The sequence below is a fragment of the Bos mutus genome, chromosome 22, assembly GCF_027580195.1.
Source record: "Bos mutus isolate GX-2022 chromosome 22, NWIPB_WYAK_1.1, whole genome shotgun sequence".
Lineage (NCBI taxonomy): Eukaryota > Metazoa > Chordata > Mammalia > Artiodactyla > Bovidae > Bos > Bos mutus.
In genome coordinates, this window is record NC_091638.1 from 52,269,587 (window position 1) to 52,287,437 (window position 17,851).

General features: G+C 46.7%; 1 protein-coding gene across 2 annotated transcripts in view; it reads left to right on the top strand.

Moving 5' to 3' along the window:
* ELP6 (elongator acetyltransferase complex subunit 6) overlaps nt 1-17,851 on the top strand; it is a 78,717-nt gene that overhangs the window by 13,912 nt on the left and 46,954 nt on the right. Inside the window, exon 7 of one of the 2 annotated variants that reach the window (XM_070359397.1) lies at nt 695-4,938. The exons of the other annotated variant lie outside the window; for it this stretch is intronic. Within the exon in view, the coding sequence (XP_070215498.1) occupies nt 695-823 (129 nt within the window). The 3' untranslated portion in view covers nt 824-4,938. Of the gene's footprint in view, nt 1-694; nt 4,939-17,851 lie in introns of those variants that run through there. 2 annotated transcript variants of the gene reach the window in all.

Sequence of the window (17,851 nt, forward strand, 5' to 3'; positions counted from 1 at the left end):
AGGTTCTCCCCATGCCCAGGGGCTGCCATGGTTCTCTGCCTTCTGAAACTTCTCTTTCAGGATCACCCCAAAGCCTTTGCCACCTCTTCCAGGTTAACTTCGCTTTGACCACTTTTGACCCATTAAGGGTGGGTGGGAGTTTTGGCCCAGAGTCATTCAGAGTCAGGTATGGAAATCAGAGCATTCGAGCAGGCTCAGAGAGGCTGTGCTGGTGGTATGCCAGGCACACCCCGAGGAGACCCTTCCACTGGCAGCGTGTGGCTCTGAAGCCGCTCAGCCCCGCAGAGCGATGTAGTCACTCAGGACAAATGTCTAGTCTTCGGAGCCTCAGAATTGAGTGTGTGCATTCTATTGCATTGGCCTTCCAAGTTCATCTAGCCCAAAAGTACAAAACCAGGCTCACAGAAAAGACCGAAAGGAAATACACGAAAGTACTTTCATGGTTTTTCTCTGGATGAGTATTTTCTACTTTTCTTTGTCTTCCGTGTTTTCCAGGATGAGCAAATATTACTATAGTAATGGAGGGGAAACCTCTGTTTTAGGTGACGGGTAGTGAGCTTTGTTTCAGAGGTTGGTCCCATTTACCGCATCGCACCTGACCTCAGCTGAAGGTCAGCGAGGAGGCAGACAGGGTTCACACTGGAGCAGGTACTTGGGGGGCTTCTCCTCTTTCATTCTTCTCTTCGTCACTTAGCTGAGGATCCTGTGGAGAAGACCACTGCAGCCCACCACCCCCCGGGATCGAAGCCTCACGTACCAGTACAAGATACAGGACAAGAGTGTATCCTTTTTCGCCAAAGGAATGTCTCCTGCTGTTCTGTGACCTGATTTAGGGGCAGCTGAAGCTACCTGGGACTATTTTTTGGTGGTGAAAGATCAAGCAACTGAGCAGAAACGGGGTCCTTTGGAGCCTTCCTCATTCAAAACGCTTTAGCTCCAACTCCCCATTTTTGGTTGTGGTGACTCAAAGCCAGAGTGGGTGTGAACGTGCCAGCCAAGAGGCAATCCTGGATGGCAGGTGTCCCGGTGACATCTAGGATAAGTGTGGCCGATACACAGTGAGCTCCCACCTCGTGGCTTCCTGTGGATGGTCACGTTTACTTTGACCTTCATATTGCAAGGGGATTTTCTTCTTCTTCAGTCCATTGAGGAAGCAGGCTTCGAGGGGTTTGGAAGCACGCTCAGCATCATAGAGCAGGCTAAAGATTAGGAGATTAGGCTACAGATTGCCAACTGACCCGCGTGGAAACCAGAGGCAGGCTCCACCCTGTTCAAAGGTTAGCTCCTCTTATTTCTGTGGTTGCTGGGTTCCTGGCCCAGCATGCCGTTGAGGCCAAGCCATCAAGGCCCTGGGCTTGGCCACACAGGGCCCCCATGGGGCACAGGTTTGCATGGCCTTGGTGAGGCCGGGAACGAATGTTCTTGCTTCCAGGCAGGCTAGGACCTTGAGGAGGAGCCAGTGCCTCGCTCTCGTGTGAAGACTGAAGGCAGGGAGCTCTCGCCCAGCATCCTGTGATCCACTTGCCACACTCAGCCCCTCAGTCAAGGTCACCTCAGCCTGTTTTCTTAAAATGGGTACATTCTATTGTATGTATGTTATGCTATGAAGAATTCGACCTTAAGAAATAAGTAAAATGAAAAAGATAACACTGCTTTGCAGGGACTAAGGACATTTTCATAACCAGTGTTTACTTTTAACTCAGTGTGGACATGAGTTTGAGTGAACTCTGGGAGTTGGTGATGGACAGGGAGGCCTGGCGTGCTGCAATTCATGGGGTCGCAAAGAGTCGGACACGACTGAGCAACTGAACTGAACATTTTTTAGCTTTGTAAAAGGGAACAATTTACCGCCCTGCTCCTCAAGTCGTGCTGACTATTGTGTAGGTTTTTCCATTGACACAGTAGCTGCTTTTCTTCTGAAAATATGGCATTTGATAGAATATTTTAAAATTATGAGTGTAAGTCACTTAAAGTAGCTATTAAAGAATGCCATTCTTTTATTAGTACGTAAATATTTATACACGCTTCATATGAGCTGCAGTTCTGAATGGGTAAGGCACCGCAGGACGCTTTTTACATGATATGGTATTTCTTCTCTTGGTATATAAATATCTTCAGTAAACTTTTAATGTTTAATAGCTACTTAGCATTTTATGGTATCATTAATTTCTAATTTGCATAGCTATTCTCTGGGCATGTGGGTTCTGATTTTTGTAATTATAAATTACGCTGTTATGAATTTTATATACTATGCCTGTTTGGGGATTGGGCAAGTACTTGTTTCCTTAGAACATTAATCCATTCCGCAAATACTGAGCACCTTCTGAGGGTGTGGGGCTTTCCTGGTGGCTCAGATGGCAAAGAATCTGCCTGTAATGTAGAAGACCCGGGTTTGATCCCGGAGTCGGGAAGATCCTCTGGAGAAGGGCATGGCAACCCACTCCAGTATTCTTGCCTGGGAAATTCCATGGACAGAGGAGCCTGGCAGGCTGCAGTCCATGTGGTCGCAAAGAGTTGGACACGACTGAGCAACTAACACTTTCTGAGGGTGTGACAATGACAAAATAGGTCTCTGCCCTCATGGAACTGACATTCCAGGGGAGGAGACAGACAACAGAATTGAGAATTAAGGGATGTAGAGTTAGACCATGATCAGTGCTCTAAATAAAGCAGAGAGGAGGCCTACGAGGGTAAGGAATAATGACATTTGAGAGCCTACTCCCTGAAGTAGAATTTATGGTTGAAAGCATGGGCCGGCCCTCAGCTGTCATCAAGTCGTTCCATTCTGGATGCTTGCACCAGTTACCAGTCACCTGTTGGTTTCCTCCACCAACATCAGGTTGAAGAATAGATATGATTTTCTGAATTTTCCCATGTGTATAGGATCTATTTCTCACCCTTAATCATTTACCATTTAAAAGCTGGTGTCAACCTTCTTTTTTATTCTTTGTAATATTGGGGGAAGTCAGATTTTATTATTGCCTTTGTGTATGTTTTTCTACATTCTGGTTTTTAGAAAATAATCTTCAGAAACTTTTTTAATATTCAGATACACATCAATTCAAGAAATATTTTTCAAACACCTATTTTATATAAGAGTTTAATAAAATAATGACACCTGCTGTACTTGAATGGGCATAGAAAATAGGAACTAAATGTGATGCAGTGGAGAAGGTAACAGGCCCATCAAGGCAGTTCAAGTAATGTGAGGCTTATAGGCTGGTGGTCTGAGGAAAGAGCAATTATTTACCCTGACTTTTTTTTTTTAATTGAGGGGGCAGAGAATCAGGGAGGAATTTATGGAAGCAGTACTATTTGAACAGGACCTTGAAATGTTCTTTTTTTTTTTCTGATGGTATGTTAATTCTTCAGAATTCAGAAATTTATGTTTCTTCCTTGCTGGAATGAAGGTGCTATTCTTTGTTTTTTTCCCTACTTTAAAATATCAACAGTTTAAAAAATATGCTTAAAATTTAGACTTGTTTAGAATTTCTTACAGTATTGTAATTTGTCTTCATGTTGATAGCTATTAATAAATAACCCAGTAGTATTTACTAAGAAGTAATGTTCTTTTCTCTTTATGTAGTTGTGGTTTATTTATGTGTGAAGTTCATAAATGAACCTCTCTGAAATTTGTCTTTAGTAACTATTGAAAGGTTAATGTATGTCAGTATCAAGATTCTTCATTATTGGGAATTCCCTGGTGATCCAGTCATTAAGACTTGGGGTTTCCCTGCTGAGGACCCAGGTTCAATTCCTGGTCAGGGAACTAAGATCCCACAAGCTGTTTGGTGAGGCAAAAAAAAACAATAGTCTTCACTTAAAGGATATTATGCCCACTTCCTGGGTTGGCCAGAAAGTTCATTTGCGTTTTTTGGCAACATCTTATGGATAAATATTGGTCCAGCCCAGTATTTAGCCAGATGAAATTTACCAGATCTTACCAAGGTGTAAAATATTCTTCAGGAACTTCTTCCTCTCATGTAAAAAACTGTAGTTGTTTGAGCATAGAGCCGTATGTGTCTCATAAACCATGTTGAGGAATTTGCTGCTTTTTATATGTTTTGAAATTCTTAGTGCTTTTTATTCTGAGGACTTGGACTTGGGTTGGTCAAGGTCAAGTAACTTTTTGGAGGTAATTTAAAACTTTTTCTTTGTTATTGGCCTTTATTTATGGCTACTTTTCTTTGTTGTATCAGTGCTAGTACTATTTATTTCTGAAATAGTTACCCATTCTATTTGTTTTTCTGGAAAAAGCATTTGTAAACCAGATATACAATAAAAGACTTGTATCTAGAATATATAAAGAACTCTTACAATTCAATAAGAAGACAAATATCCCAGTTAAAAAATGGGGAAAAGATTTGAATAGACACCTCACCAAAGCAGGCATAGGAATAACCAACATACACCTAAAAAGTTGATCAGCATCTTTAGCCATTAGGGGAATACAGATTAAAACCACCATGAGATACCACCATATTACCACTGAAACAGCTATATAAAAAAAAAAAAAAAAAATCTGACAATTACAACTGTTAGCAAGGATAAGGAGAAATTGGAATCCTCACATATGCAGGCAGGAATGTAAAATAGTGTGGCCACTTTGGAAAACAGTTGGGCAGTTTCTTAAAAATGTTAAATGTAGATTGACTGTGTGACCCAGCCATTGAGTTCCTAGGTACTTACCCGAGGGAAATGGAAACGTACATCCACACAAGCACGCGTGTGAATGCTCACAGCGGTGTTATTTACAATCGGAGAAAGTGCAAGCAACCCAAAAGTGCGTCAGCAGATGAAAGGACAGACGAAGTCTGATATCTCCATACAATGAAGTACTGCTTGGCATAAATAGAAGTGGACTACTGATACATGCTGCAGCATGGATGAACTTCCATAACTCTGTGCCAGACACAGAGATTACATGTCATACAATCCTGTGGGATGGGGGGGCGGGGCTATCAGGGCGGTGAAAATGAGAAACAGCTCCACTGGGCTTCTTTTTGGGATGATGATAATGTTCTAAAGTTACATTATGGTGATAGTTGCACTTTACTAAAAATCTTTATACCTAAAACAGGTGAATTTTATGGCCTTTAAATGATGGGTACTGAGGTTAGCATCCTGACTCCTCTTCACTGAGAGCTCTGTGTTAGTAACAAACAGTCCCCCAATCCTAGTGACTTCCATTACCAAACGTAATCTTCACTCGCATGGCATGTCCAGGGGCTGCAGCTCATTGCTACAGTTCTGCTCCAGGGCCTCTCAGTCTGGGACCCAAGTGGAAGGAGCAGTCCCAAAGCAGGACTGTTGCTCTTTCGTCCCAAGGGAAAGAACAAGAGGCTGACCCACACAAGCAATGGCGCTTAAAAAAACTTCTGCCAGACCTGTGGAGGTCACGTTCACTCACACTCCATTGACCAAAGCAAGACGTGGCCAGGGCTGACACTGAAGTTGCTCACCCTACTGGGAGCGATCACTGTCACTTAACCGTGGGCAGGGCTGTGTGTAGGATCTGCTCACAGAGAAGGGAACAATGAAGTCATTGACTACAGTCTCAAGTGACTTAACCTTGCCAGCCCTCAGTTTCATCATCTACAAAATGGGGAGATAAGAAGAGCCTGTTTCATGGCGTTTAAAACATTGTCAGGATCAAATAAGTGATGAAAGTAAGATAGCCCTGGCATGTGGTTTAAGCAGTGGCTGTCGCTGCAAACTCTTCCCTTACAAGGCCCTGCTCATACAACATCCCCTTGGTGGTCCCTTCTCTTTGGTGTCCTGCCCACCAACTCCCACCCACAGCACTTGAAAGCTCAGTGGCAAAAGTTCGACTTCGGGCTTGTGCAGGTGGCCATTTGATGCTGCCTGTCTGTGACCTCAAACAAGTTGTTATGGCTCTGGGTGCTTTCATTTCTGTATCCTTAAAATGAGGCGTATGTACCTGACCTGCCTCTAAAGGCCATGGTGAGGATTTTATGAGGTAGTAATAATATTGTAAAGCCCGTCTCTGGGCTTTACAATCAATAGTTGTCACTATTATTGGCAGCTATTATGACCTCGTAATATTGCCTGTAAGGTTTTGTTTGAAGGTGTGCACTAAGACAGCTTCTCCAGTGCAGAGAATTAACTTGGATCCCTGTCTCTGACACATAGGAACTTGATAGTTAATAAAGGCATTGATTGAATATTAATACAACTTGGAGATTTTGAGTATTTTTAATGACCGTTATCATGGTTATTCAGATGACTGCTGGCTCTAAGAATCTAAGAGTTTTACCTGTGTTCATAGTGATGTAAGTTTTTTGGAAACCAGAGAGGTCAGTTTTCTTGGTTGTGTCTTGGAACCTGACTCTGAAGTCCAGGTTCCCTGAGGTTAAGTTCATTTTCCCGACTGCAGAGCAGCTGCATGTCAGACCCTTAACTCAAATCCAAGGATTCTGGTCCTAAAGCGGCCTTTGTGCTCTTATCACGTTGCCAGCTGCTATCACTAATGCTTAATTCCACGTGAGCATGATCGGTAGTGCAAGTGATTGCAAAGAGAGCACCGTTTCATCATGAATACCCTTCTCCGTGTCCATGACAGGCTGAGGTGGCCGGGCAGTGGGCTGGAACCCAGCCAGAGTCCTGTGGCTGTTATGTGCTTGATCAGTTACCAGAATGACCCTGGGCAAATGTCCTCCCCTCTCAAGGACGTTGTCTTCGTTTGTGAAATAGACCTAACCCTTATTTTTCAAGATTGTCGTGAGATTTGGCTCCGCGTGGAATCTCAAGAACTGGGAACTGTTCTTCTGGATGAACTCTAAAGCTCTTTTTTTTTTTTTTTTTAAATTTACCATGGGGAGCAATCCAAAATAAGGTTGAGCTTTGGGTAGGAAGGGCAAGTGGAGCTTGTAGACCATTTCAGTAAAAAATGTTGCCTGCCATTGAGCCATCAGCCACTGCAGCTGCCTACCTCCCACCAGTAGTACACCCCGAGGGGCACTCAGGATGAAGAAAACCAGGTACTAGCCCTCATGGTTAAGATGCATATCAGTGGAATGATTTCAGGGAGCCCAGACTCAGCATCTTCCCATACTTGAGATGTCTGTTTTTGTGATTAGCAGTAGACTTTTGGTGTTTGACTACATGTTTTTTCTTTGTTTGCTGTGTATCCTGGCTCATCTCTTACCTCTTGGAAACAGTTCCTCAGAGCTATCTGAGAGGCTGTTTCCAGGCTGTAGTTAGTTGGCTGTCATGTCCCCAAAGAAAACACCATTCTCACGTCTAAGTTGTTTGTTTGTTTTCCAGTTGACAAGCTGTTCCACCTGAGTTGTATTTAAAAATGAAAATCAGGCATCTGCAACTTACCTGGAAATGCATAGGAAATAAGATTGACAGGTGGATAAAGGGATGGTGTTTTTGGTTGTTTCTAGAAAAACGTGATACTGCTTGTGTGCGCTCAGTTGTGTCTGATTCTTTGCAGTCTCATGGAGTGTAGCTGACCAGGCTCCTCTGTCTATGGACTTTTCTAGGCAAGAATATTGGAGTGGGTTGCCATGCCCTTCTCCAGGTGATCTTCCCGACCCAGGGATCGAACCCACATCTCTTGCGTGTATTGCACTGGCAGGTGGATTCTTTACCACTAGAAAATGTTAATAGTTGTAGAATCTAGAATACATAGTTGTTAACTATATGGTTCTTTCAACTTTTCCCCATGTTTTTATAATAATTTGTTGGAGAAGACCTAAGATCATGGCCACTTTACGTTCAACTCCTTGGGGGAGATTCAAGAGTGGATTCACCCTGGACCCATGAGCCTTAGGGTCCCCAGAGGGACCCCAGTGGTTCTTGTGCAGTGGGGGATTTGGGGCAGTGCTGCAGGGTGCAGAAGCACTTAACCAAGTGTCAGTTCTGGAGGCCCTTGTTTTTTGGGAGAAGGCATATAGATCTTGTTGAGAGTCAGTTCCCTGTAAACTAAGGTTGGGTGAAATGGTTGGGTGGGGAATGGATGGGGAGGAAGCAGGGTGACAGGAGTACCCAAAAGACAGTCTAGTCACGTACATCCCTGTGGTGGGGCTTGTGAAAAGACGTTTCCAGTGCTCTTTGGAGAGAAGACTTGGGTCCCGTGGGCCTGGGGTGGGGCTCAGGAAGACTCTGACTTAACTGAACATTCCCCCAAGATTTTCTGCTGCGAGCCAAGTTCAGAGCCATATTCTTTGTAGGAATTTGACGGTGAAAGGAAGAGACTGGGACTTGGTCACGCAGGGTGACATCACTCGGAAAACGAAAAACACTGGATAGACTTCATATTTGTCAAAAGGAATGAGGCAGTGGAGAGCAAAGGAAGACTGGTGACAGAGAACTGAGGTGCCTTTTGCCCAAGGCTTCCAAGGGGCCCGGTCATGGGTTATAAAGGATCAGACGTAGAGCGATGCAAGCTGGGTAAGGGTGTAGGTCAGGCTCCCCTACACTGCTGTGTCGTTGCCCCTCTAAAAATAACAAAAGAATATTTCCTTTATAGAATAAACATTCTCTTTTAAAGCCAAAAGCCAAGTCTGAATACAGGGCAAAATGTTAAAAGGTCACTCTGGGCCGAGGTCATTGTCCCCATTTGTACGGTCAGGCCACTCAAGATGGCTGTTCTCTTGCTCTTGGTACATTGGCCCTGCCTGAGATATGCCTGCTTCACCTGTACACTGCTCATGTGCCTGACCTTCCTAGTACTTGCCCCACCCCAGCTGGTGATTGGTCTGATCAAAGGGCCCATCTGGTACATGCTCCTCCCACTGGTTTCCCTGGTAACTAATGAGCCCACCTGACATCAATTCCCCTACAGCTGGTCATCAGGTTCCCTTTCTTCCATGTCTGCTTGGCACTGGTGGGGTGTTGCTCCAGGACCTTGCTTTAGACTAGGTAAGCTCCCCCATCCTTAAAGCAGGGGTCCCCAACCTCTGGGATCTAATGCCTGGTGATCCGAGGTGGAGCTGATGTCATAATAACAGAAAGAAAGTGCACAATAAATGTAATGCTCTTGAATCATCCCCAAACCACCCCTGACCCCCACTCCCCAGGCCATGGAAAAATTGTCTTCCATAAAACCAGTCCCCAGTGCCAGAGGTTGGGGACCACCTCTTCACACTGTCGATGTCTCTGTTGCTGACTCTAGGCTCATTCTTCTGTCTTGAAGCGGGCAAGCACAGGGCTTGTAAGCCTGTGGGGGTGCAGCCCAACACCATTATTGTTTAATTTTGCCATGACGGCGGTGTGGGCAAGGAGGAAGGCAAGGTTTTGGAGATGTTGGTACAGGGTTGATGGGAGGGGGCATGACTGGCTTGTGAGGGGTGATGGGGGCTGGAGCTGCCTGAAGGGCTGCCACTGATTTTAGCCTTGGTGTGGTTACATCTGTCCTTTATGCAACCCCAGTGATGCCACCCTCAAGGGCAGGACAGGGTTCGTCTGCATGTCCAGATCGCTGCAGGGTGGGTGTGGGTAAACTGAAGGGAGTGTGCCCAGGGTAGCATGATGGGGTGAGGCTGAGCCTTGACACTCGAGACCTGTGTGTGGCGTGATCAGGCCAAGCTTCCCCCAGACCCGCAGATGATCACTACCCATCCCAGGAATGGACGGGCAATGGGTCCACTGGGACCTGTACCCTTGTCTCGGGTAGAGCCTCTTCTTGTGAGACCTGGTAACAAGACCTAGCTCAGGGTTTCTTGGAAGGTCAGATGCAAGGACTGTGCAAATTGCTCAGCTCAGCCATGTTTTCCAACCCAAATTCACATGGTGGGTGCACAGTGAGGCCCGACAAACAGAAATGTAGGCCTTTGGAGCAGAGAAAGATAGATTCCAATGGTCAGTTGAGGGGAATGGGTGACTTGTTCTTGAAAGACCTGAATGTCCACCATGGTTTTCAGGGTTTTATAGGCAAAACTTGGGATGAGGGCTACAGTGTGTGTGACTTTCTTCTCATTCAGTTCGGTTCAGTCACTCAGTCGTATCCGACTCTTTGCGACCCCATGAATCACAGCACGCCAGGCCTCCCTGTCCATCGCCAACTCCCGGAGTTCACCCAGACTCACGTCCAACGAGTCAGTGATGCCATCTAGCCATCTCACCCTCTGTCGTCCCCTTCTCCTTCTGACCCCAATCCCTCCCAGCATCAGAGTCTTTTCCAATGAGTCAACTCTTCGCGTGAGGTGGCCAAAGTACTGGAGTTTCAGCTTTAGCATCATTCCTTCCAAAGAAATCCCAGGGCTGATCTCCTTCAGAATGGACTGGTTGGATCTCCTTGCAGTCCAAGGGACTCTCAAGAGTCTTCTCCAACATCACACTTCAAAAGCATCAATTCTTTGGCACTCAGCTTTCTTCACAGTCCAACTCTCACATGCATACATGACCACAGGAAAAACCATAGCCTTGACTAGACGGACCTTTGTTGGCAAAGTAATGTCTCTGCTTTTGAATATGCTATCTAGGTTGGTCATAACTTTCCTTCCAAGGAGTAAACATCTTTTAATTTCATGGCTGCAGTCACCATCTGCAGTGATTTTGGAGCCCAGAAAAATAAAGTCTGACACTGTTTCCACTGTTTGCCCATCTATTTCCCATGAAATGATGGGACCAGATGCCATGATCTTCATTTTCTGAATGCTGAGCTTTAAGCCAACTTTTTCACTCTCCACTTTCACTTTCATCAAGAGGCTTTTGAGTTCCTCTTCACTTTCTGCCATAAGGGTGGTGTCATCTGCATATCTGAGGTTATTGATATTTCTCCCGGCAATCTTGATTCCAGCTTGTGTTTCTTCCAGTCCAGCGTTTCTCATGATGTACTCTGCATATAAGTTAAATAAGCAGGGTGACAATATACAGCCTTGACGTACTTCTTTTCCTATTTGGAACCAGTCTGTTGTTCCGTGTCCAGTTCTAACTGTTGCTTCCTGACCTGCATACAAATTTCTCAAGAGGCAGATCAGGTGGTCTGGTATTCCCATCTCTTGAAGAATTTTCCGCAGTTTATTGTGATCCACACAGTCAAAGGCTTTGGCATAGTCAATAAAGCAGAAATAGATGTTTTCTGGAACTCTCTTGCTTTTTCCATGATCCAGCAGATGGGCAGTTTGATCTCTGGTTCCTCTGCCTTTTCTAAAACCAGCTTGAACATCTGGAAGTTCACGGTTCACATATTGCTGAAGCCTGGCTTGGAGGATTTTGAGCATTACTTTACTAGCATGTGAGATGAGTGCAATTGTGCGGTAGTTTGAGCATTCTTTGGCATTGCCTTTCTTTGGGATTGGAATGAAAACTGACCTTTTCCAGTCCTGTGGCCACTGCTGAGTTTTCCAAATTTGCTGGCATATTGAGTGCAGCACTTTCACAGCATCATCTTTCAGGAGTTGAAATAGCTCAACTGGAATTCCATCACCTCCACTAGCTTTGTTCGTAGTGATGCTTTCTAAGGCCCACTTGACTTCACATTCCAGATGTCTGGCTCTAGGTCAGTGATCATACCATCATGATTATCTGGGTCGTGAAGATCTTTTTTGTACAGTTCTTCTGTGTATTCTTGCCACCTCTTCTTAATATCTTCTGCTTCTGTTAGGTCCATACCATTTCTGTCCTCTATCGAGCCCATCTTTGAACGAAATGTTCCCTTGGTATCTCTAATTTTCTTGAAGAGATCTGTAGTCTTTCCCATTCTGTTGTTTTCCTCTATTTCTTTGCATTGATCGCTGAAGAAGGCTTTCTTATCTCTTCTTGCTATTCTTTGGAACTCTGTATTCAGATGCTTATATCTTTCCTTTGCTCCTTTGCTTTTCGCTTCTCTTCTTTTCACAGCTATTTGTAAGGCCTCCTCAGATAGCCATTTTGCTTTTTTTGCATTTCTTTTCCACGGGGATGGTCTTGATCCCTGCCTCCTGTACAATGTCATGAACTCAGTCCATAGTTCATCAGGCAGTCTATCTATCAGATCTAGACCCTTAAATCTATTTCTCACTCCCACTGTATAATCATAATTGATTTAGGTCATACCTGTATGGTCTAGGGTGGCAATAAGGAGTTCATGATCTGAGCCACAGTCAGCTCCTGGTCTTGTTTTTGCTGACTGTATAGAGCTTCTCCATCTTTGGCTGCAAAGAATATAATCAATCTGATTTTGGTGTTGACCATCTGGTGATGTCCATGTGTAGAGTCTTCTCTTGTGTTGTTGGAAGAGGGTGTTTGTTATGATCAGTGCATTTTCTTGGCAAAACTCTATTAGTCTTTGCCTTGCTTCATTCCGTATTCCAAGGCCAAATTTGCCTGTTACTCCAGGAGTTTCTTGACTTCCTACTTTTGCATTCCAGTCCCCTATAACGAAAAGGACATCTTTTTTGGGTGTTAGTTCTAAAAGGTCTTGTAGGTCTTCATAGAACCGTTCAACTTCAGCTTCTTCAGCGTTACTGGTTGGGGCATAGACTTGGATTACTGTGATATTGAATGGTTTGCCTTGGAAACAAACAGAGATCATTCTGTCGTTTTTGAGATTGCATCCAAGTACTGCATTTCGGACTCTTGTTGACCATGATGGCTACTCCATTTCTTCTGAGGAATTCCTGCCTGGAGTAGTAGATATAATGGCTGGTGATGAACAGGGTGGTGGTCTAGGATGCTTGTACTCAGCCTGAAGTTACTATCATCCACCTGGCTGGGGGCCTTCCTTCAAGCAGAAGAATTCAAAGGGTTTTGTTGTTATATCAATCCCTGGCGGAGGAACTGGGACTGTTTCCCTCTGTTTCTGCGTTCCCTCACTTCCTGGGTTAGTAACTGTTTGAGTTTGCCCTTTGGAACTCAGGGAAGGTCAAGCCTTTTTCCTACAAACAAGAAACAGGGACACCACAGAAAGGCTTTTTTACCCAGGAGTGTTACCTGAAAACCGGGTTTGCCTCTTGGTATTGAGGCAACAGACACAACCAAGTCGAAGTTTGTGAGAAGGAATGTTTGATGATTACTTGCAGCAAGTAAGGAGAACACCAGGCATTTTTCCCAAAGCAGTGTCTCCCCAAACAGCAAAATTGGGGAAGGTTTAAGCTAAGGGTGAGTGCCAAAGAATTGATGCTTTTGAACTGTGGTGTTGGAGAAGACTCTTGAGAGTCCCTTGGACTGCAAGGAGATCCAACCAGTCCATTCTGAAGGAGACCAGCCCTGGGATTTCTTTGGAAGGAATGATGCTAAAGCTGAAACTCCAGTACTTTGGCCACCTCATGCGAAGAGTTGACTCATTGGAAAAGATTCTGATGCTGGGAGGGATTGGGGGCAGGAGGAGAAGGGGACGACTGAGGATGAGATGGCTAGATGGCATCACTGACTCGATGGACATGAGTCTGGGTGAACTCCGGGAGTTGGTGATGGACAGGGAGGCCTGGCGTGCTGTGATTCATGGGGTCGCAAAGAGTCAGACACGACTGAGCGACTGAAATGAACTGAACTGAACTAAGCTAAGGGTGTGTGCACGTGTGCTCAGTCATGTCTGACTCTTTTCGACACCTAAACTGTAGCCCACCAGGCTTCTCTGTCATGGGATTTCCAGGCAAAATACTGGAGTGGGTTGCCATTTCCCTACTCCAGGAGTTTTCCTGATCCAGGGATTGAAACTGCAATCCAAGCTTTAGTTGATTGATGTCAGGAGGGTCAACACCATTTTTCCATCCTTCATTGGGTGCAGGCCTGGTTCCTGCAGAACTCAAAGATGTATGGTTGTGTGTATCTCTTGAGGGGGAACTAGGTCTCTGCTTTATCCCTGGACTATTGATTGATGGGCTTTTTTCTGTTCCTGCATTTCTCTCTTCCCTTAAGATCATTAATTACTGACACCTGTTCAAGAGCAAGCATCGTGGTGGCCCTTACAGGGCCCTTAAATCATAGGATTGGATCATAAAATGTCAAGAAAGCCACATCTGGTATTCTTTTTCCGGGCACCCCCTAACTTACCTGCTTATTGGAGGGCACCACAGGGTCCTGGTCGGTTTCAATCCCCTCTTTACTCTGATACTCCTCAGTCTCTAGGGAAACAGGCATCAGACAAGAAAGGGAGTAACATTTTGGCTAGAGAGGTTAATCATAAACTGCACAGAGAACTTGGTTTTAGGGTGACTTGGTTTCAAGCACCTGGCACGGAGTAAACGGTGGACATAGATATTGCTATTACAACAAAGTGTTCCATGTAGAAAATGGTTGTGTGCCCATGAGCAAATGGAAAAATCTCAACACCCTAATCCTTCACCCAGAGGTGTCCACTGAGCGCACATCAGCATCACTCTAGAATCCTTTCCTTGGATTATTTTTTTAAATTGAGCTCAGTCTGAACCTTCTCTTAAGAACATCTTTCCACATTAGTATTCATAAAACATCCTTTTAAAGAGAAGGATGAAATGGTAGGATAGCATCACCAACCCAATGGACATGAACTTGAGCAAATTCTGGGAGATAGTGGAGCCTGACCTACTGCAGCCCATAGGGTCGCAGAGTCAGACACGACTTAGCAACTGAACAGCAACTTCGTTTTCAAAACGCCTTAGAGAAAGTCACTTTCATGGACATAATTTGACCCAATTGCATTTGTTGCATACTTCAGCTGCCTTTTAATTTTTCGCTGTTATAAAACAGGGAACACGGGCGTCCTGTAAGTGTTCTTGCTAATATACCCTGGAATGTTCTGTTAAAAAGCTCCGGTGCTGTACTCTGGGCTCTGTCCCAGCGTGACGCTCTGCCTCGCCGGCCCCGCCCGGACATCTTCCCTACCAGGGAGTCGTACGGCCCGGCGTCCGCCAGGGGGCGAGCGGGAGTCGCGGGCGGCAGGGCTCGACCACGCATGCGCGCGCCGCTGGGAGCACGTGCGAAGTGCGGCGGGGGCGGGAGCGGGAGGGGAAAGGTAGGAGGTGAGAGGTGAAGGGGCGGAGAGCTGCGCGGGCGCCGGGCGGCGGGGAGAGAGAGACTGAGAGGGAGGAGTGAGGGAGGGCGCCTCGCCCCGGACCACGCGGGCCGGGAGCGCGCACGCCGCGCCCCGCCCCCGTCCTCCCGCCGCGGCCGCCGCCGCCACCGAGAAGCTGTTGCCGCCACAGGTACCTCCGCGCGCGTCCCCTCAGCGTCCGCCGGCCGGCCCGGGCCTCACGCTGCGCGGCCCGCGGGGTTCCGGGATGGGGGCCGTGGCGCGCCGGCGTGGGCGCTGTCCAGCAGCCGTAAGGGCCGCGCCGGGAGACCGCGCCGGAGAGGGGGCCGGCTTGCCGCGACCCCACCCTCACCGCGGCCGCGCCCCCGGCCGGGCCCACCGCGCGTGCCTGCCGCCCTCCTCCTCGCCCCCCGGCGACCGCTGGCCTGACCGGGGGTCGCGCTGTTGCGCCCCCGGGGCCCCGCCGTGCCCCGGGGAGCTGCAGGTTCTAGAACCTGCTTTTGGACTGTCTGGGTGTTGCGGGGAGGGGAGAGCACGCTGTCCGCACCTGTCTCTTCTGTGAAATGTGCTTGAGAGGCAACACGTAGCTAGTTGCTTCCCTGGGTTCTGCCTGGTGTCTAGTTTTCTGTTTCCCTCATAAATCAAGGTGCTCACTACCGTTGCCTCTGTTTATACTCTGGGTGGGCTTATCACCCCAGTGTACCATGCAGGAGCCTGAAGTCAGGATAGTTGTCCAGGTGGACATGCTCTTGGCCGTGGTGACTTTCCCCGGTCGTCTCGCTGCCCGCACCGTCTGTGGTGATAGAGCTGGGCGACTAAACTCCTGGGGATTTTGCAATGCATTTTGTGAAGAGGACTTAGTAAAGGTTTCTTTCACGATGCTAGCTTTGAGTGTGCTTCTGACCCAACGTTTGTGAAGTTGGGTTATGCAGTGTCCTTATGGGGGTGCTGCCATCTTAGGGTGTCGAGCTAAAAACTGAAGCTTTTGTAAGGGAGTCAGGGGCAAGGGTGTCCGGTTGGGTGTATTTTTAGGTGTTCCTCTAATTGACGACTAGTCTATAATTTTATGTTGATGAGTGTTGTAGGTGTCTCACACATTTGCAGCATTTCCTGTGGGGGACATGCGATGTAAAAAAAATGTGTATTAATATATCTCTACAGTTATTCTTTCGGTGGTTTGTTGAAGCTGAAGTAATTCTCATTGATTATGAGCTCCTCTGGTGTTTGAGAGACCCCGCTTTTCTTTTGCTGTCGTGGCAGAAACAGCACCTCTCCCAGTGGTCTCCGTGCGGTGGTCTCCATGCGCTGTGTCATTACTGGTTTAGGTCTCCCCCACCCCCGCCCCGCTCCCTCATCTAGATTCGCCTATTGTCCGTAGGTGGGTATGAAAACTCTACTACTCCTAGTTTATGACAGTGGAGGATGAAGATTGTGAATTGCTTGAAGAATTCAAGCAGTTATGAAGAAGTCACCTGTCCAGTTGGGAAATGAGCCGTACCGGTGGCGTTTGGTACATAGGCATTTATTAACATTTGATGGTAGGCTTTAGAGGATGCTTACTCTTAGTGTGCATTTGAATGTGTCCCAAGGACTGTGCAATAACACTTAGTTTATGTGTTATTCGCTTACCCTCACCCTTGGTGGCCATTTGGTTCCCAAGTGTTGGAGAAGGAAATGGCAACCCACTCCAGTATTCTTGCCTGGAGAATCCCATGGACAGAGGAGCCTGGCAGGCTACAGTCCATGGGGTCACAAGAGTCGGACACGACTTCGCGACAAAGAGAGAGTTAGTTTTCTGACTCTGACAGGCACTTCGTGTAGAGTTTGTATCAACACTCCCATTGAACGGATAAGAAGACGCCCCTCTCATAGAGAAATGGAGTTGCCAGGGTCACCCAGCTTGTCAGTGGGGATCAGACCTTCAAACCAAGTCTGCCCGACAACACTGCCTGCTACTTCCACAGGAGAGGGTAGAAGTGAAAGCTGCTCAGTCGTGCCCGACTCTGCGACGCATGGACTATCCAGTCCATGGAATCCTCCAGGCCAGAATACTGCAGTGGGTAGCCGTTCCCTTCCCCAGGGGATCTTCCCAACCCAGGGATCAAACCCAGGTCTCCCATATCACAGGCGGATTCTTTACCAGCTGAGCCCCAAGGGAGGCCTTCCACAGTAACATATTCTCTTCTTGAGTTGGCTGCTGAAACAAAGTCCAGGTGACTTCTTTTGCCTCCTGAAGTAATAATTCTGGGTAAGATATTTTATTGAGCACTTGGGCTATCTAGATTCTCTGCTGATGCTCTCATGGCAGCCTATCTCTCTTAACCATCATAATAACCAGGAGAGATGACCCTGTTATCACCCTCTTTACTCATTAGTTTTAGAAACGTTATCTGACTGGCCCTGGGTAACCCAGTGAGTTAGGAGCCGAGCCCAGTTGCAAATCCAGGTTTGTTTGAAAACAGAGTCCGTGCTTTTATGCCCTTCTTGCGTCTGCTGGCTTCACAGTCTTCTCCACTACCCACCAAATGAGAGGTAGCAGAAGACGATGTTGGGGTGAAGGGAGGAGCCCGGAGTCACAGGCTTGAGTCAGGGATGGTCGAACTTAACAGGCAGGAGATATTCATTTGACCTCTGTATTCCATAGTTTCCCCCTTCAGTGGTCTGGGACACAGCTTGCAGGGCTGCTGGGCTGTGCAGCTTTGCAGTAGAGTCCAAAGAGGGTGTGTGTATGCATCACGGGGGCACATGGGTCTCAGGGAAAAAAAATAAAGCCAGTCTTTTTATTTCAGCCTTAATTTTTTTTTTTTTTGTATTTTATAAATACAGTTGGTATTATCACAGTAATTCAGTTCAGGCACTCAGTCGTGTCCGACTTTTTGCGACCCCATGAACCGCAGCACACCAGGCCTCCCTGTCCGTCACCAACTCCTGGAGTCTACCCAAACC